This window comes from Triturus cristatus, chromosome 9, assembly GCF_964204655.1.
Source record: "Triturus cristatus chromosome 9, aTriCri1.1, whole genome shotgun sequence".
Classification (NCBI taxonomy): domain Eukaryota; kingdom Metazoa; phylum Chordata; class Amphibia; order Caudata; family Salamandridae; genus Triturus; species Triturus cristatus.
Window position 1 is genome coordinate 1156543175 of NC_140592.1, and position 25282 is coordinate 1156568456.

General features: G+C 47.7%; 1 protein-coding gene across 1 annotated transcript in view; it reads left to right on the top strand.

Moving 5' to 3' along the window:
* The window catches only part of MAP3K9 (mitogen-activated protein kinase kinase kinase 9), a 412289-nt gene extending 400821 nt beyond the window's left edge, over positions 1-11468 (top strand). Inside the window, exon 11 of the mRNA XM_085627122.1 lies at positions 7390-11468. Coding sequence (XP_085483248.1) covers positions 7390-7874 — 485 coding nt within the window. The 3' untranslated portion in view covers positions 7875-11468. The remainder of the gene's footprint in view (positions 1-7389) is intronic.
* Positions 11469-25282: the final 13814 nt, after the last annotated feature.

A 25282-nucleotide genomic window follows, 5' to 3' on the forward strand; every position in this document is an offset into this window, starting at 1 on the left:
CGGTAGCGGGTACAATTGAACAAATCGAGTTCAAAGAAACCCCGACAATAAGTTTTTACTGATATCATGAGTGCCCAATAATAAATAATTTAAAATAGGGTACACTCATAGGTATTTTTAATCTGATCTGGTTCCCTGCCTAACCAGTGGTTCATTTATCTAGGAACTCCCAGTATATCTTTGGTTGAGTCCGCCCAGAGAGTACCATCTTCTCTGGGTGTGGAGTAATTGCCTATGATGAAGCATGTCACTATTACGTGAGTGAGGCTTTTACTTCAATATCTTTGATATTCCACCTGTCAAGTAGATAGTTGAACAACATCTTTCCACTACTCTGAATCTGGTATTTCGCCAATTCAATAGTGGTTGCTTTCATACCATATACCTTGCAAAGGCATTCCCCCAGGAGCACCATCTTGAAGACATCCCATTCAGTGACCTTGGTCATCGCTGTCCCACAGTTGGTAGCAAAGTATCCATTCCGGACCATCGCAATATCTTTGTGAAACGTAGTCTCTGAGGGCCTCTGGGCAGGCAGTGAAACTCAAGTTTCACTGCCCGCCTTCTTGAGGGTCCGCCCGCTCAATTTAGATGTTGGCGGGTCCATGAACGAAATCCCGACCGAGTCCCTCCAACTTCAACTGCATTTCCCGCCTAGCGGCTGTCAGAGGGAGTCGAGCCAGGATTACCACCAACCTAATCACGATGTGCCTTTCTGGCGTGAAAAATGTGGCGGGCAAATAACCTACTTCAAGTTGGCTGAATCAAAGGAAATGAGGTTAAAACTTTACTTTTTTGCTGTTCCAACACCGTTTCTGTAATGAACTCCATTGTCCGGGGTCCTTCCTTTGCTGCTGCAACGTGACCACAACGCCAATCCACTCTGTTGTCGGCGAGAGCAAAGTATTTTAACACTTGTCTCACTGTGAATCGTGTGCTAACATTTGCTTTAGCCTTGTTCATTTATACATTGCTCTTACATGCTATTTTGTATGTGTAATGCATGAGTGTTCATCTTACAACTTATCGTGGTAAAAAGTACACACCTTTATTGATACTTAAAAACATATTTGGTGGTGGAAGTTGTTGATGTTGTGCTTGTGGTACCTGTGGGTGTACATTCAACAGTGTGTGTATGCTGTTGGTATACAATGCTATATGTAAAAAAAAAGCAGGGCATTACATTTACCTACATATACATCTTGACAGATTCACAACACATATGTGTAGTGAGATTTTGATAAGTAGTACTTACCTGTCTCCACACCATCATGACCTAACTCGGTCAGGACTCCACCTCCAGGACACCGCTAGCATGAAGCCCGCTGGCATGAGGCCGACGGAGTATTGGTAGCCAGCAGAGAAGACCGCTGATGCAGCAGTTGCACAGTCTGTTGATGCCTCATCTACATACGGCGGATAGAACATCGGCTTGACAGAGTACTTGGGGCCTCTGCCGCAGTGAGACTATGGTAATACTGCCAAGATCTAAATCAGGCCCTAAGATATGTAAAGATGTATAGGGTAGTTATATGTCCGTGTCAACTAGTGTGGCCTTCCATGGCTATCCCCTCGGTGTATTTTGAATCCACATTTACTTGTGTCTCCCAGCTACGCTCCTTCATGGTAGAGCCACTCCTCCACGGGCCCCTTTAACAAAAAAACCCCATCCTTCTTCCCTCCCATTACCTTGCTGTGCACATCTACAAACTTCACTCCATCCCGCTCTCACCAACAGCAATACATCAGTCTAGCTCAATCTGTCAGCAGCCCTAATCAGTGTCCTGCCGTTAAATCTCTTTAGGCTGCAATTCCTCCTATGGAGCCACCAATGACCCTGCCACCATCTCCAGTGTGCCTTCCTGTTGTACTTCAACCCAAGGACTCAACCTGTCTTTTATCATACCCACCTCCTTCTTTTTGACAACCCACTCGGTCTGCTGCAGTTTCTTCTAGTCCCACTGCTTGGGCCTCCCAAAGCCCCTCTACGCTGTCTGTTATCCAGTCAGTCCTACACCTCCTCTAGCCGTAGGAAGAAGTGCATGTGCGACTCTCATTCATTACTTTAAGTTTCGAGAGGTACAAGAGCATGCATTTTAAGCTTAGTAGATGCAGTTGTTGTTTGGCTGTCAAAAAGGACTTCTGTTGGGAGTGTAGTTTTCTCATGTAGTCTATGAAAATCCTTGCAATGAAGCATTCAAACTTAGGGTCCACTTTGATTCTAGACTGCTTCAGGGTGCCATCTCTGTTCCTGTAGTTGAGGATTTGTGCGAAAAGAGCTCTCGGGGGCCAGAGGCAGGACTAGTGCTTTGTGGATGGCCCTTTCAATGACAAATGTTGTCTACAGTGTACCTGGATCAATTGTATACCTGAGCCACTCCTCCAAGAAGAGCTCAGAAAAGCTTTCTTCCTTTCCCTCCGTAAAGCTCACAAACTACAGATTGTATCTGCGGGCTCTGTCTTCTTTGTCCTCAACTCAATTCTCCAGATATGGTGCCCTTTCAGTTAGAGCACAACGTGGACTCAAATTTCCCCACCTCCTTTCTGAGTGCTGTGGCATTCCTTTCTGTTGCCAGGGAGTATTCGCTAACTTTGAGTAAGTTCACTCGCTACAGATCGACCTCTATAGAGATCAAGCCCATTTTTTGTTCCAGTCCCTCGTTAGATTGCTGAATGGCCTCTAGGATCCGTGCTTCTGAGGGTTTCAATGTGGTGGGTGAAGATCCTTCCTTGTCTGCACACGTCTACATCCTGCTCCCCCCATCTCTGCCTCTATATTGGTTCATATTTGTCTGTTGGGAAAATCTCAAGGTCCTGTTGCGGCCCATGCTATTGTCCCAGAGGCCAGCCCCCTTAGTGGTATCCTCCAGTGGGTCCACTGTTTCTGTATCTCAGCTGCTTCTGAGTCTCTGGCGGTGGGTATTCCCTCCCGTGCAGTTCTATTCCTCCACGGTGGTCTGCTATGCATTGCACCTTCAAAGAGCTCACTCAGTTGCAAGGCACCTGTTGTCCTCAGACAACCTTAGGCTGCGGGGACCTTTCTCACTGGCCCCCCTGCCACTAGCTGGTCCCCCGGCTCTGTGCTGCAGCCTACCTCCTTAGTGATCCTGTCTTCTGTGGGGCAGGGGCTAGCTGAAGGTCACCAACAATCCCTGCCACTCCCTGCAGTTATGTTATGTTAAAATCATTTATAAAGTGCACAGCTGCCCCAACGAAGGGGCGTCCCGGCGCTAGTAGCAGTATCCAGAGGAAGAATGATTAGGCCATAGGGAAGAGAAAGGTCTTAATAGCTTTACGGAAAGAGGTCAGACAGTCCAGGCTGTGGATCTTCAGCGGCAGGGAGTTCCAAAGCTTGGCTGCCAAAAGACGGAAAGACTTGCCCCCAGCTCTCGAACTCTTGACTCTGGGGACGGAAGCTAGCATCAATTCAGAGGAGCGCAGCGTACGACTAGGGATGTACGGGGTGATCAAGTCAGACAGGATCTCGGGGGTGGAAAGTTTAAGAATTTTGAAGGTGAGACAGAGGGATTTGTATTCAACTCTTTTGGAAATCGGCAACCAATGAAGGCGTTGGATAGCCCCTGCTCCTGAGCATGATCTCGAGAGACCAAGGATGGCGCGAGCTGCAGAGTTTTGAGTACGCTGAAGACGATTCAGTTCCGCCTTATTGGCGCCTAGCAGCAAAGAGTTGGCATAGTCTAGTCTCGAGATAATAGTGGCCTGGACTATAAGTTGGCGTGTAGCCGGGTCAAAGAACCGGAGCGTGGGTCTTAAGGCACGTAGAAGACCAAAGCAAGTGCCAGCTATTTTTTTGGTGTGCTCTTGAAAGCTCAAGGTCGAATCGAACAGAAACCCGAGGTTCTTCACCACCAATCTGGGGGAGGGGGCAGGTCCCAGGGACGGAGGCCACCAATGGGAGTTCCAGAGCTCCCTGTCCCTGCCTACCAGAAGAACCTCGGATTTACTGGCATTCAGCTGGAGACAATTCTCTGTCAGCCAGCCCGCGATAGCCTCAAGGCCTATCTGGAAATGAGAGGCATCATGAACATGGTCGTCCGAGAGAGCTACCATAAGCTGGGTGTCGTCCGCGTAAGAGACCATGGAAAGACCATGGTGGTGGGCGACTGCAGCTAAGGGTTGTACGTAGAGGTTAAACAGGGCCGGGCTAAGCGCCGAGCCCTGTGGAACCCCCTGCTCAATGGGTTTGATGGAGGAAGCAAAAGGGGGGGCAGAAACTTGAAAAGATCTGTCTGTCAGGAAGGAGCGGAACCATTCAAGGGCAAGATCTTTTATACCGGCTTCTTCTAGCCGGCGCAGGAGGATCCGATGGGAGACCGTGTCAAACGTGGCACTCAGGTCAAGCAATACGAGTGCCGCTGTTTGGCCTTTATCAAGGATGGAACGTAGGTTTTCGCTCACAGCTAGAAGGGCGGTTTCTGTGCTATAGCCCGCACGAAATCCATTCTGGGATTGGTCTAAAATCTTATTTTTGATTATATGATCAGAAAGAACTTTATTGGCATGTGCCTCCGCTACTTTGGCCACCCACGGTAGAAGAGAGATCGGTCGAAAATTCTCGGGCTTGGTGGGGTCAAGGAGAGGTTTTTTCAGCAGTGGAAGTACCTGTGTCAGGCCACAGAGCCCTTCCCCTTAGGACCTCCTACAACTTGCCGGCCTAACGGGTCTCTACTGTTTCTCCTAGTGGGATTTCTCTGCCCAGGTTCTCCTCTGTGGCCTACAGGCCCATCTCTTGCGACACACTGGGGCAAACTCCTTAATCAGTTCCTCTTCCATGAGGGCTTGCTGAGGGCTCCCAACAATCTCCACTGTCACCCGCAGTAATTGCCGGGTCCATCCGAGTCGAGATGGGGCTCTCTCACACCAGCACCCACACCGACCACTCTGCTTCCCTCTAGGCTCTACAGCAACAGCAGGCTGAAGCAGCAGCAGGCCTGGCAGTCCCCGCGCCCAGAATTTGGGTGCGGCCCCAGTCGCGTCCTCCACACTGCAGCCTCAATTTGTCACTGATGCTACTTTGCGCTCCTTTCTGGCTGCTGGGCACAACTCCCACACCACTTGCCTGGCGTACAGGGCCTTGATGCGGCCTTATCGCAGCCCAGTGCTCTCCCACTGGTGCTGGGCAGGCCGCTTCCTGATGCAGAGATTCAGATCTCCCCGAGCCCTCACGCAGGGGTCCTCACCGATCATTGCTCCGCCACAGGGCAAACTACCATCAATATTCCCAGGAGTCCACATAATACTGCAGGATCACACAGGTTCCCAGAGCTACATCTTAAGCCGTACTGTTGGTCATCTTGGTTGGCCATGTCCCCAGATGTCACTGGAAATTAATGCATCGGTTCATCCCTAAAGCCCTTTGATTTCATTGAAAATTATGCAGGAATTCAACAATAACAAAAATGTTCAAAACTATTGTTGAAATATTACACCATTTGATGGTCACATCCACCCTAACATCATACCAGAGTTTCTTTAAGAGTTTATACGTGTTTTCCTTAAAAAGATAGTTAATATAACATATCATTTACCGCCCTCCGCTATGCCGCTTCATATAAACATGCCAACTGTTAAAGCCAACACTTGTTCTTTTTTACAACTAGATTTTTATTATTTTAGCAATAACATTAGATTGATACAACATGTGACAGTGAAGCCAGAGCGCCGAAAAGCGTCAACCGTCCATTCAGTGGTGGTAAAAAATAGAAAATGTATTGAAAATTCCTAGAGTCTGCAGTGCTATGTGTTCTCGTTAGCAGTGAATGGGACGAAATGGAACAACATGATAAGTATTCACAAAGCTTAGCCAAAGCTTTCATATTTTATCCACAACGCGTTAAGGCAGTACCAGGTTCCACCAAACTGTCTTGCCCTACTTCAGAACACTGCTCAGCTATTATTCATCATCCTGTGGAAGAACTACTAAGCAGCGTAAATTAGCTCATCAGTTGCCTCCTTTTGCAAAACCTATATTAGATCATATAGTATTATTGTCTAACTGCTGGCCAATAGATTATCAGATGTTTGTAGTATAATTTATAAGATTTTGCAGCGGGGACTGTATCTTATTTGAACTTTGTGGAAATTTCAGACCAGTAGATTTGGGATGAGGCAGCATAAGCCGTTCAAATATCTGAATGATTTGTGCAACCTGTGAAGGACAGCAGGTCACAAGTCTCAATACTTGTAAGGCGGACAACCTTTCATGCTTCTGAACTTGTTATGTTGAGTTCTCCAAGTTGGTTGCTCAGTTGCTGGTATAGTCCCCCTTGAATAAAGTTACTAATACCGGGGAATGTGTGACATCAAGCGGCAGGGCTTAGGTGACAGAAATACTCCTTATTTCAGGTTTTTTGATGAATAACATTAAATAACTGGCACCTCCTCTATGGTTCCTGCTAGATTTTGTCGTGTATTTTACCCAAATACTTTGCCTGCTTGCAGTAAATTGTCTGGGTGAAATACTCCTGAGCCACGGATTTACCGCTGATCTCATAATGCCTATTGGGACCATATTAGTTGGGTAAGAAAATCCTAAGGATCTTAGATTACACATCTCAGCTATCTGTAATGATTAGTCTAACCTCTGCCTAACACATATACCGATTATATGGAATTGGGAGAATGTTTAGTATCTTTCCTCTTTATGTCAATTCATGTATTATCTCTGCATACCTCTAAGAAGCTCTCAGGTCTGCAGTAAAAAATTGGCTCTCTGGCATTCTCCCCAATTTACTAGTCTTCTTCTGTGTCCTCCCAAATGTATCCCTCTTTATCCCTTTTCCCCCAAGGAAACTCTATGGAGAAGGGAGGGGAGTTACTGTGCAGTTCCGTGTATCTCTAGTACTGTGTGAGCAATGCCTCAGTTAGTGAAATGTCCAAAAGTCAAGCAATTGTATCAAACCTTGTTTCATTCCACATTTGTTGCAATGCCACCAATTTCCCTTCCAGTGTTGCTTGCCACATGTAGCTTTCTAAAGAGCAGAAGAGAAGTTTCCTCTTAGCTTTGGGCTATTCCAGGGGGCTGGTGTACAGTCGGCGAAGACCATACAGCCCTTGCAGCAACAGCAACATGGGTTCTTAGCTCTACACGTTCTTGTTCCTACTCTTCCATGGTGCAAATGGGCGACACATGAACAGATGTTTAGTAAGTGATGTCAGCAGGCTAAAACAGAAAGATGCAAAGGTCAGGATGGGCATATCTTTGTTCTTAATATGGCATTTACGTAAGGTTTTCCATTAAATATCTAACTTCATGTTATATCTCTAATGTTTAGTCTCATGTTAGAATTTGCGAAACTCATTGGTACAAATCAGAATCAGATATGTTACTAAGAACTGTTTACTAACAAGTCTCTTATTGTTTTTTAGGCATGCTGCAAACACCAAGCCCTAGTCGAGATCCCTTTGAGGTACCCCGTCTGCCTGATCCTAACCTAGTATTCCCTCCGACCCCTAGGCGCTGGAATGCACAGAAAGACTCCACCTTAGAAAGGCCTAAAACTCTAGAGTTCGTGCCAAGGCCCCGTCCCTCTACAAATAGGCAGCGTCTTGACTCATGGTGGTTCATCTCGCCCAGTCGGAATCGGGGTGAATCGTCAGCCAACAGCTCAAGTACTGACACTCCAAGCAACTTGGACTCATGCTTTGCCAGCAGTAGCGGTAGCACAGTGGAGGACCGTCCAGGGATTCCTGGTCTGTTGCCTTTTCAAATGGGAATCCCTGTCCGTGAGCGAACGCTTTTGGATGTCGATGCAGTGGGACAAAGCCAGGACAGCACGGTTCCACTTTGCCGAACAGAACAGAAAACAAACAAATGCGCTGCCTATGAACTGAACCAGGACCTCTGGTCTTAGCATGGTCTTTACCTGGAAAACAATACAACACCACACAAGTCAACCACAATTCTTGCACTGAGAATGCACTTTGAAGACATTTGAAGTAGAAAGATAGCATAAAAGTGATATTGCGATGATGTGCAATTGCCTTTCGTATGAGAGACAAAACTCCAATATAAGCTGCTGACCCAAACCACTCAGTGTTTATGAAAATAATGTCTTCCTTTCCATTGTTGTGGGAGATTGACCATGAAATAAAAAAGTGGATCAGTTGTGTTGAGAGGACATCTGTGATTTTGAAGGCGTGTGAGTGATCATCCTGTAGCTTTGGATCAAGTTCATAAGTGAGAGGTGATCAATTCTGCAGTGTTAAGCATGTGCTTGGCTAGTTTGAAATATCATCAAGATGGTATTAGCCAAATTCTATGAGTGTTATTTGTTAGTCGTCCACCTGTCCTTTCGACTCTGAACTTTGTTCATGTGTACATATGCTTGGTAAAGTTGGATGGCACAACAAGGCCTCGTCGATGGAGATCCTTTACTTTGTTTACAATACCTTCAGCTCCAATGTTAGGAGAATCACTACAATATTTAAGTAAGCATTCTGACTATACGGTTATATATGCAAATGAGGAATGCTAGCCCGCTCTGTTCCTTGTGACGTTATGCGCAACACGGCTACAATCCCTGCACAGTGGCATAGCTACTAGGCCTGTAATGAGGTATTCCCATTCGCACCCACAGTGTGAGTGTAGTACAGTCTATGTGGCGCCCAAGCTACTGCATAGAGTCCTCTGATTGCCAACGGTTTTCTGCAGGATACCTGTATTTTGATTCATAATGTATTAGTATGCATGGAGGCATATTGAGTAAGTGTTAGCCAACCCCCATGTTCTCCCCTGGGGCTACATGCATTTCCAGCTCAGTAGCTTTCTAAAACCCTCATATCTTTCTAGGATGACAAACGTGTTACAAAATGTCCAATGCAAATCTGCCACAGAACTCCTGAATAGCTGCAGTGTCATTATGATATAAAACTATTATTATTGAGGGTGAATGTCAGAATATCAACCACAAAATATTGTGCTAAAAAAATCCTAGAAAGAATATGTACAGCTGAAATAATATGAAGTTTAGAGTATAGAGCAGTGGTTCTTAAACTTTTGACATCTGTGGACCCCCACGTATTACTGGAATCCGGGGGACCCCACTAAATCATTATTGGAATTGAGGACCTCAACTGAGTCATAACTTGAAGCTAGAGACCCTGGCTTAAGCATTTTCGATGGTTTGAAATGCAAACCAATACACACAAAAATCCTGAAACAAGCATTCATCAAACAAATACATAAATGACAAAATAGTTTATTTATTTACAAATTATTATTTTTGTAATTTTAATTTTATTTTTTATTTTAATTTTATTGGTAATGTTGTAGCTTTTTGTAATTTAATTGAGGCTACCCATTGTCCATACTATATTCTGTTTGATGCATATCATTTAATTGTCTAAGCGATTGCTGATTCCCTGAGTAGGCTTTGTGGACCCCCAGGGGTCCCTAGACCACAGGTTAAGAACCACTGATGTAGAATAAGCACAGAATTTTTATTCTTAACTCCGCATCTACTTACCATAAATATATATACATGGTGGTAAGGTTCAGATATGTAGAGTTAAGTATAGTAAATCATGGTGAAAAAATATGCAGAAAATATTTACAAAAAGAATATTCATGTGCAGAGGGTGCATTAATTAATGTAAGGACAGGCAAAATGTGTGGTTGATATTAACACAATAAAGAGAACAGTCAACATGTAGTAGCTATATGCTTAGTTTGTTTCCCAAATCTCACACATTTACTTCTCTGGGATAGATTAAGAATGTTTGACATTACTACTTAGAGCAGTAGATCAAAACTCTGAATTAATCATGTGGGCTCAACTCTGTCAATAGTCTAACTTGTGCAACATATACTACCTTCTTGTTTTCTGGAAATGTATCACATTGGATCAGCATCTATGTTACCTCATTTCAAAATGTCATGATATTTACAATAGGCATATGTATTATTTTGTGGTCCAGAAGAGTCTATGTGCAGAGTCACCTGGAGAAAAAGGTCTATCGAGAAAGAGTAGATTATGATTTGAATAATTCCAAGTCTGGCATACCACATTTCAACCCTTCCATTATTCGGGATATACTTGTACACAACACCAAAGAAATGTTATGCCTGACACAATGTCCTAGTACCAGAGAGCAGCTACTGTTGGACAAGCCATGAACTTTATTTTTACACATTCAATAATAACACTATTTTTAGATTGGACATTATGAATTATTTAAGTGCATTACACAAATACTTATCAGTGGTCATCTAATCGACACAGGCATCTCCGTGTGTTAGCTCACTCAGTGAGACTGACCTCTCCATGTGTTACATCACTCAGTGTGACTGGCATCTCATTGTGTTAGATCACTCCGTAAAACAGGCCTCTCCATGTGTTAGCTCACTAAGTAAGATTGGTGAACAGGCTTAAGGGGCAGATTTATAAAAGTGTCACCCAATGTAGCACAGCTGCCAAAAATGCTGCTCTGCGATGCGGGGCAGGGAAAGAGCAGGAGAGTGCCACATCTACAGATATATGACTCTCTCCTCCCCGCTCCCTAGCTCTGGCACAGAATTGTGGTGCAGAGTGCCACACACACACCTTTGCGCCATAGTGTCAGGGTGTGTGTGTGAGTCTAGCATAGGTTTTATACTGTAAGGCCAGATTTACAAACCTTTTGCGCTGTGTTGCGTCACAAAAGTGACGCAAACAAGCACAAACGTTTTGTGCTGGAAAGTTGCCTAAAAGTAGAGCAAACCAGAATTAAGTTACTTAGCACCAACAGGGCGTTCTGTGGGTGGTACATGGGCATATCTACTAACAATAATAGGCAGGGTTGTGAATCAAACATTTATGCCACCCGAAACCAGGCATTCCAATACAAAACCTATGCTAGACTCAAGTACGCACCGTTGCACATTGACACAAAGGCGCTCGGCAGCATCTCTGAAGATATGTTGCTGTCCTGCTCTTTCCCTGTCACGCAACGAAACGCAACCTTTTGTGCTGCTTCAGTGCGTTGGGTGACACCTTGATAAATCTGACCAGAAGAATTCCCTTCCAGTACACAGTGCTATGCGTAGCCAACTTTTAAAACTTTGCTACTTGGTAAGTGTGCTGGACAGTGCAGCACAAATGCAAAGTCTGAAAAGAAAGGAGAAATGAAAACATTTCTCCTTTTAATGCCTGGCTTCAAGTAGCGTTAATTTGTGACAAAAAAACCCTGTCTACCATTGTTAGAGATAAGGCTTTGCATAAAAAAACACAGGTAGTTGCATGAGAACGGCTATGTGTCACCTGTGGGACGCCTTACTGAGACTAATTAACAGGAAGCAGTGCTTCGTGCTGGTTTGTGTTACTTTTAGGCAACTTTATCACTAAAAAAACATTTTGTGCTGGCTCGCGTCACTTTTGTGACGGGAACACAGCCCAAAATATTTGTAAATCTGGCCCTTTGTGTTGTCTAAACTGTGTCAAACTAGGCAGGTTTCATTTTAACCCCTTCGATGCGCATGACGGAGCGGTTCCGTCATGCGCATCGGTTGCGCTGTGCGTATGACGGAACCGCTCCGTCATGGCCCCGCCCGCGCAATAGAACCTTCAGCACAGCGCGGTAATCCGCGCCGCGCTGAAGGGGTTAATTGAAGAATTTGCTGGGCCACTTTCAGTTGGTACTTTAAACATATCAACCGCACAATCACAACATTTCAGGTCGAAGGGAGTAGTCACACCTTCTAAACCCAAATTTAATTTAGCATAAAGGAGGAAAAAATCAAAATGTAAAGATCAGAATTCAGGTTCAAGCTGTTTAAAGGAATGTTTTCACATTTGGGTATAGGCTCCAATTCATAAACCTTTTGCTAAAAGTTATTTCTTATCTCGAGGCTTAGTTGTGACTTAGCCAAGCATTTCTTAGAGTGGAACTTGCTCACTTATGGAACAAAGCACTATCGATCACAAAGCTTTTTTTTCCTGTGAGTAAACATGTCTTAATACTAGAAATTATGGTCTAACATTATTTCGAATTTAGCAGACGCAGTACATCCACCTAAAACTGGTGGGGGACACCCTTTACGGAAGACAGAACATCCACTAATTTTAGGCAGATCTCCTGTTCTGCCAAGCTATAACTAACCTCCTAAGTCACAGCAAAGTCTGGAGTAGGACACAACTACTTAACAGAGATATTCATGTGAAATCAACATTTAAATCAGGAGGGAGGCATAATTACTAATACAAGCAGCTTTACCATCCAAGCAGTAGAGCATTGCCAGCTATATTCTGTGCAGTAAAAAAACACATTGTATACTTGTTAGCACCTACACTTGTAATCAGGGCCTAAGAGAAAATGAACTATTAAGTACACCTGATACATAACGATACCACGAGGGACATTATTTATTGGGTGCAATAAATAGCACCTATTATGAGTTTGTGTGGAATAACATGCAGATTTTGGTGTAACGCCCCAAAATCCACAGGGTACTGTAAATAACATACACATATTTCCCCTGTTAAATTTCAGCAGGTTTGACCTGCTGAAATTTAATGAGGTATTTAACGCATCCAATAATTATTATATACTTTAAAAACCTTTTAACTCGAATTTCTGACCCATGCCTAAACAGGGACTTACCTGACCGACTAGCAATCAGGCCCTTAGTATCATTTGGTGATATGCTATCTGCATGCCATCTGCGAGACAGAACTTGCCCTTCTGCCAGTCTGCCTCCCAAGAGTCATGTGTTATTGCTATTTTCTGTAAAACATAATGGTGGCCGAAGATGCATATTTCGCTGCTCACTCGTCTATAAAGTGCAGATCTTTACAACATACAGTGTAGAGCCTGGTTGTGGGCCAGGATCAGATGTTAAAATATCAAAGAGAGTTTTTATTGACACGGTACTGTAACTTTTCATACTAGCCAACTGATTCATATCTGACATTTTCCTGGGCCCAACAGTGAAACTTGCAGCAAAATATAGAAACCAGGAGATATAGTCCTTGGGAATGTTTGATTAAAAAAAAAAAAACACAGGATGAAACTTCGAGCTGGAAATTCTGTCCGTTTATCCCTTTGTAGTGTATGTTTCTGCGGTTGAGGGGTGTGACAGCATCTTTAAAACTGTTTCCGCCTGAGTTGTGTATTTATTTTGTTGTTACATTAAATGCAACTGTAATATGTCTGTAAAGCTTGAATTTCCTTTTTGTATTAACTTATTTAATGTTATCGGACATTATTTAAATGAAGCAGAAATATACCTAATGGAAAGTATACATTTAATTGTTAAACCAAGGATGCCAAGCAGGCTTGGATGAACTGTGAACCACGTTGTTGTATTGCAGTGTCATGCTGATTCAGGCATCACCTCAACATTACAGTACACAGACTTGAATTAAAACTATTGTTACGGCAACCAGCTAGAATCTTAATGAGTGATTATTCAAATGAGAAATGCTTTGAGGTGTGAAACCCATATACCGGTGGTGAATTAGCAAACATCCTGAAATTCCCAATATTCTTCGGTCTAGCTACAAAACGCGTTAGTTCTTTCAGCCATGTTAATGCATGTACAACAAAATTGGGACTATGCAAAGTAGTATGCAAATGGCTGCAAGAAAAACTGCTTGAAGGATTTGAGTGGTGTCCATTTTAAAATCCCCCTGAAGAGAGATTTACCTCTTCCTGCTAGCTGAGCGCATATTAAATAATAGGACCTCTAAACAAATACAATGGAAAGTTGTTTTGGGTATTTTAGGTCTGCTTCAAGAGAACTTTAGCTGTTGACAAGCATAATGCTTACAAAACAAAAATGGTACCATGTAACACACTGCATTGCATCTTAGGGACATTGAGCCACAAAAATGTTCTGCATCCTGGAGGGAACTCGCCATACTAAAGTGCATTCTAGGGACACCAACCCACCACTGTCCTATGCATCCTAGGGACACCAACCCACCTCAGCCCTATGCTGCGTCCCTAACCCAAGACAGTACATTTTATCCTAGGGGCACTGAGAAAGCACAGAGCACTTCATCTTACGCTTGCTAACCTGCCATACCTCTGTAACCTAGAGACACTGAACCACCACACTGCACTTCATCTTACGCTTGCAACCCTGCCATACCTCTGTATCCTAGGGCCACCAACCCACCTCATCCCTATGCTGCATCACTAACCCAAGACAGTGCATTGTATCCTAGGGACACTGAGCCAGCACGGATCACTTCATCTTACGCTTGCTAACCTGCCATACCTTTGTAACCTAGAGACACTTAGCCACCACACTGCACTTCATCTTACACTAGCTAACCTGCCATACCTCTGTATCCTAGGGACACTGAGCCAGCACACTGCACTTCATCTTACGCTTACTAACCTGCCATACCTCTTTATCCTAGGGCCACCAACCCACCTCATCCCTATGCTGCATCACTAACCCAAGACAGTGCCTTGTATCCTAGGGACACTGAGCCAGCACAGATCACTTCATCTTACGCTTGCTAACCTGTCATACCTCTCTATCGTAGGGGCACTGAGCAAGCACACTGCACTTTAGCCACCTAATCTAGACATCCAGCTGCAGATTCCTTACCTTTGAACTTCCAGACATCAGGCAGAATACGGATGATTTTTCTTAGCAGTTCCCCAGTGCGCCAGTAGGTGGCGTCGGTCCACTCCGTGTGACATCGTCCGCGTCGTATTCATCGTTGTCGCGATGTCCGCGTTGTCAAGATAACCGCCACTCTGGTGCACTGTCTTCAGTTCTTATCTTTCTGCGCCAGCCAGCGCAGATCTGTTGAAGAGAGCTACCCCCTGTAATTTTTTTAAAGACTTTTTCGACCTTTTGTCGACTCCTTTTGGTGTGTAGGATGTTCAGTAAGAAGACCTCGGGGTTCAAACCGTGCAGCACCTCTCACCGTGCCATGTCGGTCACGGGTCTCCACTTGGTGTGTCTCTGGTGCCTGGAGCACGACCATGACACAAAGTCATGCACTGATCGCCGGGCCATGGCGCTGAAGGCTTTGAGGGAGCAGTCCCTGAAGCTAATCGTGACCCGGCATCTGGCACCACGGCGGTTGCCTCGTCTGTCTTGGTCCCGGTCTCGGTCGAGAGGATGTTCCAAGCACCACTCCGGTGTATCGAAGTCCTCTTAGTCAAAGTCAGGTAATAGGCACCCCCAAAAAAACAAGAAGTCGAATCATGCTTCGACTTCGCCACGCCTGCCTGGTGACGAAGTGGAGTAACCTCGGCATTCAAGGCCCCACTCCCTCCGGGGTGCCTGGGTCGGCTCTGCATTTTCCTCCCTTTCAGGGTCCGAAAGCAACCCTCGCTCAGCTTAAGTAGTTTTATAACTCCATGTACCCCACTTTTGAGTGACCTGACCTGCCGGCGTTCCTTTGGGCCCTGCAGGCTCAGGTGGAGTCCCCATGGGTTCCCGGCCTTCGGCTCTGGTCACGGACTCCAACTAGACCCCTTTCCGGGTCCAGACCGGTGCTGGTCACACCTCTGCAGCGACATTCCCCGGCTTCGCATCCACCGCCGAGGTCCTTGGCGTTGCTGGCGCCCACCAGCGGCGCCTCCTCAATCCTCATTCCTGATGATACGGAGCCGGTCGGGCGTTCCATGCAGAGACGGGGCCAACAGAGCAGTGCGGCTCCATGCCGTTCAACCTGCCCTATTTGCATGGGTTAGGGATGGATGAGGAGGATTGGGAGGGGGAGCAGGATCCCTTAAAAATCCTGCAACCACAAGACATGGACTGATATGAGGAACTGGGTGATGCTAGTGGTCTCTACACCTCCCCAGATTCTGGTATGCTGTCTCCACCTAACCTGGCTAGGGAGGAGGGAGCATTGTTTGCTATGGTGGTGCATAGTGCTGCGGAGGTCTTGGACTTGTAGCTCCCTACGGTGGCAGTCAAGTCTAACGTCTTGACAGAGGTCTACAGCCTGGTGTCTCGATCTCGGAACCCTTGCTGCCCTTTAATGAGGCCTTAAAGGACGTCCTTCTGGGCACCTGGTCCAAACCCAGCACTGGGGCTCCTTTGAATAGGATGATTGCCCACCGCTATCGCCCTGCACTGGGCGACCCAGTTTTCCTCACTGCCTACCCCACCCCACAAAGCTTGGTGGTCCAGGCATCTACTTCCCGTGGGGTGTTACCTTCCACAGCCCCGAACAGGGAATCCAAGAGACTGAAAAGCATTGGGAAGAAAATGTTTTCTTCCGCCAGTCTGGCATTGCGGTCGGTGAACACTGCATGCCTTTTGAGACGTTATTCTCATTCGCTATGGGACTCGGTCGCGCAGGTGCTGCCCAGAGTCTCGGAGGAGGACCGGGTCCTACTCTCCCAAGCTATCTCAGAACGGAGAGATGCAGCCAAGTTCACCATCAGATATGGCTTGGACATGACACTCTCACTGGGCAGATCGATTTCCACAGCGGTGGGCGTACATCGCCATGCCTGGCTGAGGACATCTGGATTTTTGGGGGATGTCCAAGCTAACCTTATAGACATGCCCTTTGATGTCTCCTGTGTCTTGAGAGACAAAGCAGATGCCGCCCTTGAGCGTTTCAAGGACTCGCGGGCTATGGCCAAGTCCTTGGACCTCACCACAATATCCCGGCCTGTATCTGCTTTTCGGTCCTTTCGTGGCTACGGAAGGGGTTACCAACCCTAGTACCGCCAGAGTGCCCCACAAGCTCAGCTGCCTCTGCGGGGCCATGGACTCGGTTTGCCCTGACCCCGTGGATCATTTACATCCAGTCAGTGGCAGAATATGTCATCATCTCCACCACTGGCGAAACATCACCTCGGACAGGTGGGTATTGCAAATAGTCAGCAGGGGCTACTCCCTCTCCTTCGAGACTACCTCTTCATCTATGCCTTAAGTGTACGATCCGCTGATGGAGGATCACCTTGCTCTGCTTCGCGAGGAAGTCAAGACTCTTGGCCAAAGGTGATATAGAGAGGGTTCCCAGGCCAGAAATAGGCTGTTATTCCTGCTATGTTCTGATCCCAAAGAAGGACGGAGGCCTTTGTCCTATCCTCATCCTCAGAGCCCTCAACGACTTCCTCAGAAAGAATTTCAAGATGCTCACCCTAGCTCAGGTCCTGTCTTCCCTGGAACCAGGAGACTGGATGGTAGCGCTGGACTTGCAGGATACCTATTTTCATATCCCCGTCCTGCCTGCTCATCGTCGCTACCTGCGGTTTACAGTGGCCCACAAGCACTTTCAGTTTGTCGTGCTCCCTTTTGGCCTCGTCAGCACCCCTCGGGTGTTCACAAAGGTGATGGCGGTGGTCACAGCCCATCTGCGAAGATCAGGGGTTCCAGTCTTCCCCTATCTCAACGACTGGTTGTTGAAGGCAGGCTCGTCCCAAGCAGTCGTCTCCCATCTCCAGACTATGGCGAACTTCCTGCATTCGCTGGGGTTCACTATCAATGTGCCAAAGTCACACCTGACTCCCTCTCAGACACTCCCTTTCATTGGGGTGGTTCTGGAAAAGGTGAAGTTTCAGGCTTATCCTCCCAAGCGGCGGTCCAGGATATTCAGGCTATGATACTAATGTTTCACCCTCTATCCTGGATTTCGGTGAGAATTACTCTGAGGCTGTCGGGCCTCATGGCCTCCTGCATCCTGCTGGTGAACCATGCACGGTGGCACATGTGGGCTCTGCAGTGGGACCTGAAGTTCCAATGGGCACAGCATAGAGGAAATCTCACCGACCTGTTTCAGATCTTGGAGGGCACTGCGGAAGACCTGCAGTGGTGGCTAACAAACAGCGATTGGGTCAGAGGCAGACCCCTCAGCCTTCCCCACGCAGATCTCACAGTAATGATGGATGCGTCTCTTCTGGGATGGGACGGCCATCTGGGGGAGGTGGAGATCAGAGGACTCTGGTCTCTGGCAGAAGCTAGGCCCCATATCAACCTGTTGGAGCTTCGGGCGATCCAATTACCACTGAAAGCCTTTTTACCATCCATAAAGAGAAGGATAGTTTAGGTGTTCACAGACAACACTACCGTCGTGTGGTACTGCAACAAACAGGACGGAGTGGGGTCGTGGACTCTTTGTCAAGAGGCCCTGAGCTTCTGGACTTGGCTGGAACAACAGAGCATTTTCCCGGTCGTTCAACATCTGGCCGGTTCTCTGAACACCAGAGCATACGAGCCCAGCCGAAGGTACCTTGCGGATCACAAGTGGCATCTCCATCCGGATGTGGCACAAGGTCTCTTTCAGCGGTGGGGAGAGCCTTGGTTAGATCTGATAGAGGGCACGCAATGTCAGCAGGTTTGCGCGTTGGAGTTTTCAAGGCGGCTCTTGCTCAGCAATGCTTTTCATTGCGAGTGGAGCTCATACCTCCTGCACGCCTTTCCGCCCATTTCCGCCCATACCACTCCTGCCCAGAGTGCTTAAGATTATCAGGAGTGATCAGGCACAAGGCATTCTTGTGGCTGCATATTGGGCACAGAGAGTTTGGTATCCCGAGCTTCTAGATATGCGCATCGATCCTCCCCTGAGGCTGCCCCATTGGGAGGATCTTCTGTCGCAGCAGCAGGGGAGGGTCCTCCACCTGAACCTGTCCTTTCTCCGCCTTCTTGCGTGGAGATTGAGGGGCGACAGTTGACAGCTTTTGACTTCCTCCCGAAGTCTGTAAGGTTATTCTGGCAGCCAAGCATCCCTCCATGAAATCTGTATACACCTGCTCATGGAACAAAGTTTGTAAATATTGAAAAGAAATGTCCATTGACTGTTATCTGCCTCCCTGGCAGATATCCTCCTGTTTAACCTTTCCTTGGCCCAGCAGAGCTCTGCCTTGGGCACTTTGAAGAGCTACCTTTTGGCTTTTTTCGGCTGCTATATCAGCCTTCACTTTTTAAGTCCCCTCTGGTGCAGCGATTTTTGAAGGGGTTAACCCCCTTGCTTCCCCCTTCTCCTTTTCTTATGCCACAATGGGATCTTAATTTGGTCCTCACCTTTTTGATGTGCACACCATATGAGCCGATGCACAACTGTCCTCTACGGTTGCTTACCATCAAAACAGCTTTTTTGTTGGCAATTACCTCTGCCAGAAGGGTGAGCAAACAACAGACACTGTCATCACAGCCTCCTTACCTGACAGTTTTCCCGGACAAAGTACTGAGAACTAGGGCAGCCTTTTTGCCCAAGGTTGTAACTCTGTTACTCTACTCACTTTCTATGCACCTCCGCCTCCTTCCAAGGAAGAGGAGCATCTCCACTGTCTGGACCCAAAAAGAGCGTTATCGTTATACCTCGATCGCAGAAAGGAGTTCTGGGTAAATGACCAACTCTTTATAGCTGATGTGGGAGCAAATATTCAGCATTAAAATATGTTATGCCTTGGCAAAGAAGCAGCCTCTCAAAGGCCTTAGGGCCCATTCCACCAGGGCGAAAGCAGCCACCACGGCCCTTCAGCATGGTGTTCCTATTTCTGACATCTGTCAAAAGGCCACGTGGGCATCTCTGCACACGTTCACCAGACACTATTGCCTGAACTCTCAGGTCCGCAGGGAGGGCCTGTTTGGCCGCTCTGTAATATAGGATTTCCCGGTTTAAAGCTTTTCCGCAGTCCCACCTCCGGGGGAGGCATTGCTTGGGTATCTGTTCAGAGGTAAGGAATCAGCAGCTAAATGTCTCTATCAGATGGACAAGTTACTTACTTTCGGTAACGCCTTACCTGGTAGAGATATGATCTAGCCGCAGGTTCCTTACCGACTCACCCATCCTCCACGCACTGCGGAATTGTCTTTTAGTCTCAGGACTGTTCCCTTTCAAGGCCCTAGTCTCTTTTTAACACACCAGGGTCAGTTACTTCATGATTCTGCGCTTCTAGCGTGAAAAGTCGTGAAAAGTACTGACCTCAGCGAGCTGGAGTGGTGGTTATCTTGACAATGCGGACGTCACAGCGCCGACGATCACAACACCAACTATGTCAGGCAGAGTTGGCCGACGCCAACTACCGGGCGCAGGGGTACTGCTAAAAATAATCTTCAGGATACAGCCTGACATTTGGAAGTTCAAGGGTAAAGAATCTGCGGCTAGTTCATGTTTCTACCAGATAAGGCGTTACCGAAGGTAAGTAACTTGTCCTACGCTTATTAACCTGCCATACCTCTGTATCCTAGGGACACCAACCCACCTCTATGCTGCATCACTAACCCAAGACAGTACATTGTATCCTAAGGTCACTGAGCCAGCACAGAACACTTCATCTTACGCTTGCTAACCTGCCATACCTCTGTATCCTAGGGACACTAAGCCAGCACACTGTACTTCATCTTACTCTTGCTAACCTGCCATACCTCTTTATCCTAGGGACACTGAGCAAGCACACTGCACTTCATCTTACGCTTACTAACCTGCCATACCTCTGTATCCTAGGGACGAAAAATAGTGGAATTACAAAAATCGTAGAGTACATATTATCAGGGAAACAAAAAACAAAACATTGCGATTAGAATGGAAGCTCTAATAAGAAAAATAATGTATTCAAGGAAATTAACATACTTCACATACTTCACCAGTTAAGGTTTGATGTATGAAAGTCTTTAAAACTGAGGAATGTAGAAAAATGGTTACTGGAGTCCAGATAGAATTTTGTGTATTAGTTAGAGCATTGGGACAGTATAGGCTCTATCTGGTCTATGATTATAACAAACACCATACCACCATGCTTGAAAGGAGATGTGTAGAGCATTCTTCCAATTTTTAGAAATCTGGTGAAATGCAACAGCAATTAATACGTCTACAATTTGGATATTAAAAGTACAACAATGCCAATCATCAGAAAGACTACCTAAAAATATATTAGTAAAGGAGAATTGTATATGTATATGAAAAATAGTGTTAATTTGTTTTCATACTTGTAAACAAAAATTGATATGTAGTGGGACATTCAAATGAAATATAGTTAATATCAGAAATTGATGCAGAACTGAACCAACAAGATGATGGAGTGGCGCTATAAAATTTGTGCAAAGAAGCAGGAGTGATTAGAAGACAGTAATGAATAAAAAAAGGGTGCTTGCGTTTTGCTGGCAGCACGTGATATCTTGCCAATTTTAAGCCATAATTTGTCCCACAAGGGAATATGAAAGGGGGTGTGAAGATCTGCTTCCCTTTGTAATTCTATGTCAGGACCGGAGGCGAAGATTATGCTTTAACTTTCTCCACTTTAATCACAGCAGCCATTTCAAAGTTAACAAACCACAGTTCCCATGAACCATAGGAACAACAATACAAAAAACAATAGAGTGTCCACGGAGAGACAGTCCTCTTCCAATGCACCAATCACGAGGCTCCTAGTAGTATGTAGTCCTCTGTCCCTCTTCATTCTCCCTCTTTCCTCGCTGCTGCAGCCAAGATAAGTGCAACCTTTTTTCACTCTCCTCATACTGTGGGTTGTTTACTGTTTGCCTCTTTAAGAGGTTGATATTCTTGCATTGGCCGTTCAAGGCCGCCACTCTCAGTATTGTGATTTCCCTTTTGCGATGTTTCCATTGCTGATTGTGTTTTTGGCCTTCTTGCGTTTTTGTGAGGGCCTCATCGTCATTGATAACTGTCTTATGGATCTGCCTGCATGATCCGTCAATGTTCCACGCTTCGCGCTTAGTGCGTCCCCCGTTTTCCTTAGGTGTGCTCTGCGAGTTAACCGCTACTCGGTTTCCTCGCTCAGCTGTGGGAGATTTCAGTCTCCCTAACGGGCGTTGATTCTGTGATACGGCTTGCGGCGCCATCCTCCCACCGCCAGAGGGCGCTAAGACGCGTCCTCTCGATCGTCCGCGTCTCCGGCATTCCGCGCATTGCTGGACGGAGACGCGGACGATTCCTGAGCCTTGCCTGCCAGTACGCCGCGTGTGTGGTCGGTACAGCTGCCTTCAGGCAGCGCTAAGATTTACGCCCCTTGAACGCTCGCGTACAGAGCAAGTCTGTAACTGCCGTGAGGCAGGTTTCTGAGGCATTTTGCCTTGTGGGGGGCCGTTATTTTAGGCCTGTTATTAACGCTCTGCTTGAGCCTGTATTGGGACGTTTGACCTGGCAGGCTGCCCTCTATATTTAACTGCACCAGGGCTGTCTGTCCCAGGGGTTTTGACCATTTAAAAAGCGTGCTACGCCTGCCCTTGCACTAGGCTGTCACCCAGCCCCCTTTCACGTGGAGGTAACTCCTCGCAAGTTCCCCACTTACCTGTGCGGTGCTCTATCTTCCCGCTCTAATGGAAGAGTACCAAAACAAGCCCTACCAGGATGACCAGTGGGAGGAGGATCCCCTCACTTCCCTCCAGTGGGATGAGGATTTTTACAGCGCCGTGGATGATTCCATTTACAAGGAGGTGGAGCAGGCCATGGCTCCTTTAGAGGAGCGCCTGTCTCGCCGTATTGAGCAGGCTTGTGCACGGCTTGCCCAGGGTTCCCATACCCTTCCTGCTCCTGCGTCCAGCGACGGTGGTACCCCCGCCGACTCCCAACCCCCTCAGCTTAAGCGACCTAGAGAGTCTGGGGTTGATTTGGATGCTTTTGCCCGCCTTAAGCAGGCGTTTTTGGCCAGCAAGCCCACTCCGGTGCCCACTACTCTCCCGGGGGATGATGCTGCAGGGGATACGGATGAGGACGCTGGCCCCTCCCGCCCCTGGCTCCCGGCCCGCCCAGACCAGGCACCTGCCGCTCCAGACCTTTGTGCTGACATGCTTGACCCCATTGATGTGTTGCATCCCAGGTCCTCGGATTGGGTCCCCTCCGAGAAAGTAGCGCAATATGTGGCCAGTTGGATCTGCAGGCCATCCTACGTTGGCGGGGAAGGTGGCGGCTACCCCAGAGATCGACTCGCGCATGGCCACCTTTCTTCAAAAATTTGTGAAGGACCCCTAGCGGGGTATCGATAGGTCCTGGCGGGCTTGCCAGGTCAAGCTCCTTGACGCCCTAGGCCCCATTACCAAAATCTTAGACATGGCCGAGGAATCTAAACAGTCGGGATCTCTTATTTCACCAGAGACTCTCTCCGCCTGGGCCCAACGAGTTGTGGTTTTCCTCGGGAATGCCTACTGCGCACTTTCTACGGAAAGGTGCAGGAGTTTACTTATTAAGGTTGACCCCAAGCTTGGGGATCTAGCCGATTCAGAGGCTGGCCCCATGGCCCAAGGGGGTCTCTTTGGAGAGCCCTTTATCAGGGAAATGGTCAAATTCGTGAATACTTTCACGTCTCTTGATAAAGCCGAGTCCTCGAATTGTAAGGTTTTTCGACCTCAGGTTTTCCGGGGGGCCGGACGAGGTAGGGGCCGCTCGTCCGCCCTGCCAAATCAAGGCAGGGGGCAAGGCTCCGGAACCGGACAGTATTAGGATCAAGCCAGGTTCGGCAATTTCTACCCGACCCGAGGACGTTGTGGGAAAGGCAGAGGCGGCTGAGGTGGTGGAGCCTCCAACTCTTCCGGTGAGTGTTCTCCCTTCTTCCCTTCTAAAAGTGGGGGGCCGTCTGGCTTATTTTTTTCCAGGCCTGGACTTCTGTCACGGGGGACTCCTGGGTCCTGCAGACTGTCCAGGGTTTTCACATAGAGTTTCACGGAGATCCCTCACAACCGGTTCCTCCGCGCCCCCTCTCCTTCTCGGCTTCAGAAGCCGCTTTGGTCGACCAGGAGGATTCCTCTCTTCTCGACAAAGGAGTAATCGTGGAGTCCGTTCCGCACCCCAGGGGTTTCCTCAGCAACATCTTTTTAGTGGACAAGGCGGATGGTACGCAACGTCCGGTCATCAAGTTCAATGGGTGGCTGGTGTACCGCCACTTCAAAATGGAAGGGATCCACCTGCTGCACGATCTCCTCAGACCCAAAGATTGGATGGCGCGTCTCGACTTGAAGGATGCCTATCTGACGATTCCCATTTTTCCCCCACACAGGCGGTTTCTTCAATTCCCCTGGCGGGACAGGGTGTACGAGTTCACTACCCTGCCTTTTGGTCTGTCCTCCACGCCCTGGTGCTTCACCAAGGTCCTGCGGCCGGTGATCGAACGTCTGCGAGCGTCCGGTATGCGTCTGATTGTATACCTGGACGACATTCTGTTGATGGCTCAATGTCCCGAGCCTTGGCATCGCAGCTTCAGACAGCGGTCAACCTCCTTCAGAGCTTGGGCTTCGTGGTCAACGAGGCGAAGTCAACGCTGGTGCCCGCTCAGAGGGTGGTCTTTTTGGGATTTGTGATCGACTCGGTGAAGTCCAGTCTCAGCCTCCCGTCTCGAAAGATGACGAAGACTCGCCGCGCGATCAGGAGAGCCCTCGCTCAACCACGTCTGTCTCTCCGTCAGCTGGCCCGGATCGTGGGGCTCCTCTCGGCCTCCATCCAGGAGATTTTCCCGGGTCCTCTACACTACAGGGCCCTTCAGCGCCTCAAGGCTCGCCACCTTCGCAGGGGTCTTTCTTACTCGCAAAAGGTAACCCTTTCCCTCGACGCCAAGGAGGAGCTCCAATGGTGGTTGACCAACATGGAAGCTTGGAACGGGCGGGCTATATTCGGTTCCGCACCCGATCTTATTATCGAGTCCGACGCCAGCAGGTCCGGCTGGGGCGCGCGATGTGGAGAGTTCACTACCGGCGGTGTGTGGTCTCCGCAAGAGCAACAGCTTCATATCAATTATCTGGAGCTCTTGGCGGGCTCTTTTGCGATCAAATGTTGGACCAAAGAATCGGTCCGGTCTTGTGTTCTCCTCAAGATGGACAACGTGTCAGCCGTTCGGTACATCAATCATCTTGGGGGCACACGGTCGCGAGCTCTAGCGGACTTGGCAGCGAATTTCTGGCAGTATTGCCTGGATCACCAAGTCTCGGTCATGGCGGAATACCTCCCGGGCCTGGACAACCAAGTGGCGGATTTCCACTCACGCCATTTCCACGACGTGAGCCAGTGGCAGCTTCATCCAGGAGTTTTCGCGGATCTCCAGAACATATGGGGTCCTTTTTCTGCAGACCTTTTCGCCTCCCGGCTCGACTTTCAGCTTCCTCGGTTCTTCAGCTGGAGGCCGGATCCGTTGGCTGCGGCCACAGACGCCTTCCTTCAGGATTGGAGGGAGGAGACGGGGTATGCCTTTCCCCCATTTGCCATGTTAATGAGGGTCTCGGCCCAAGTTCGGCGCCAGGGGGCGGACCTTGCGCTGATATCACCCATCTGGAAGTCTCAAGTCTGGTATCCGGTTCTTCTGGAACTTTCTTGGGATTGTCCAATCCCACTCCCCCGCTTTCCGACTCTTCTGCTCAGTCCAGACAAAGTTCCCCATCCACTCATCGCTCAGGGCTCTCTGAACTTGA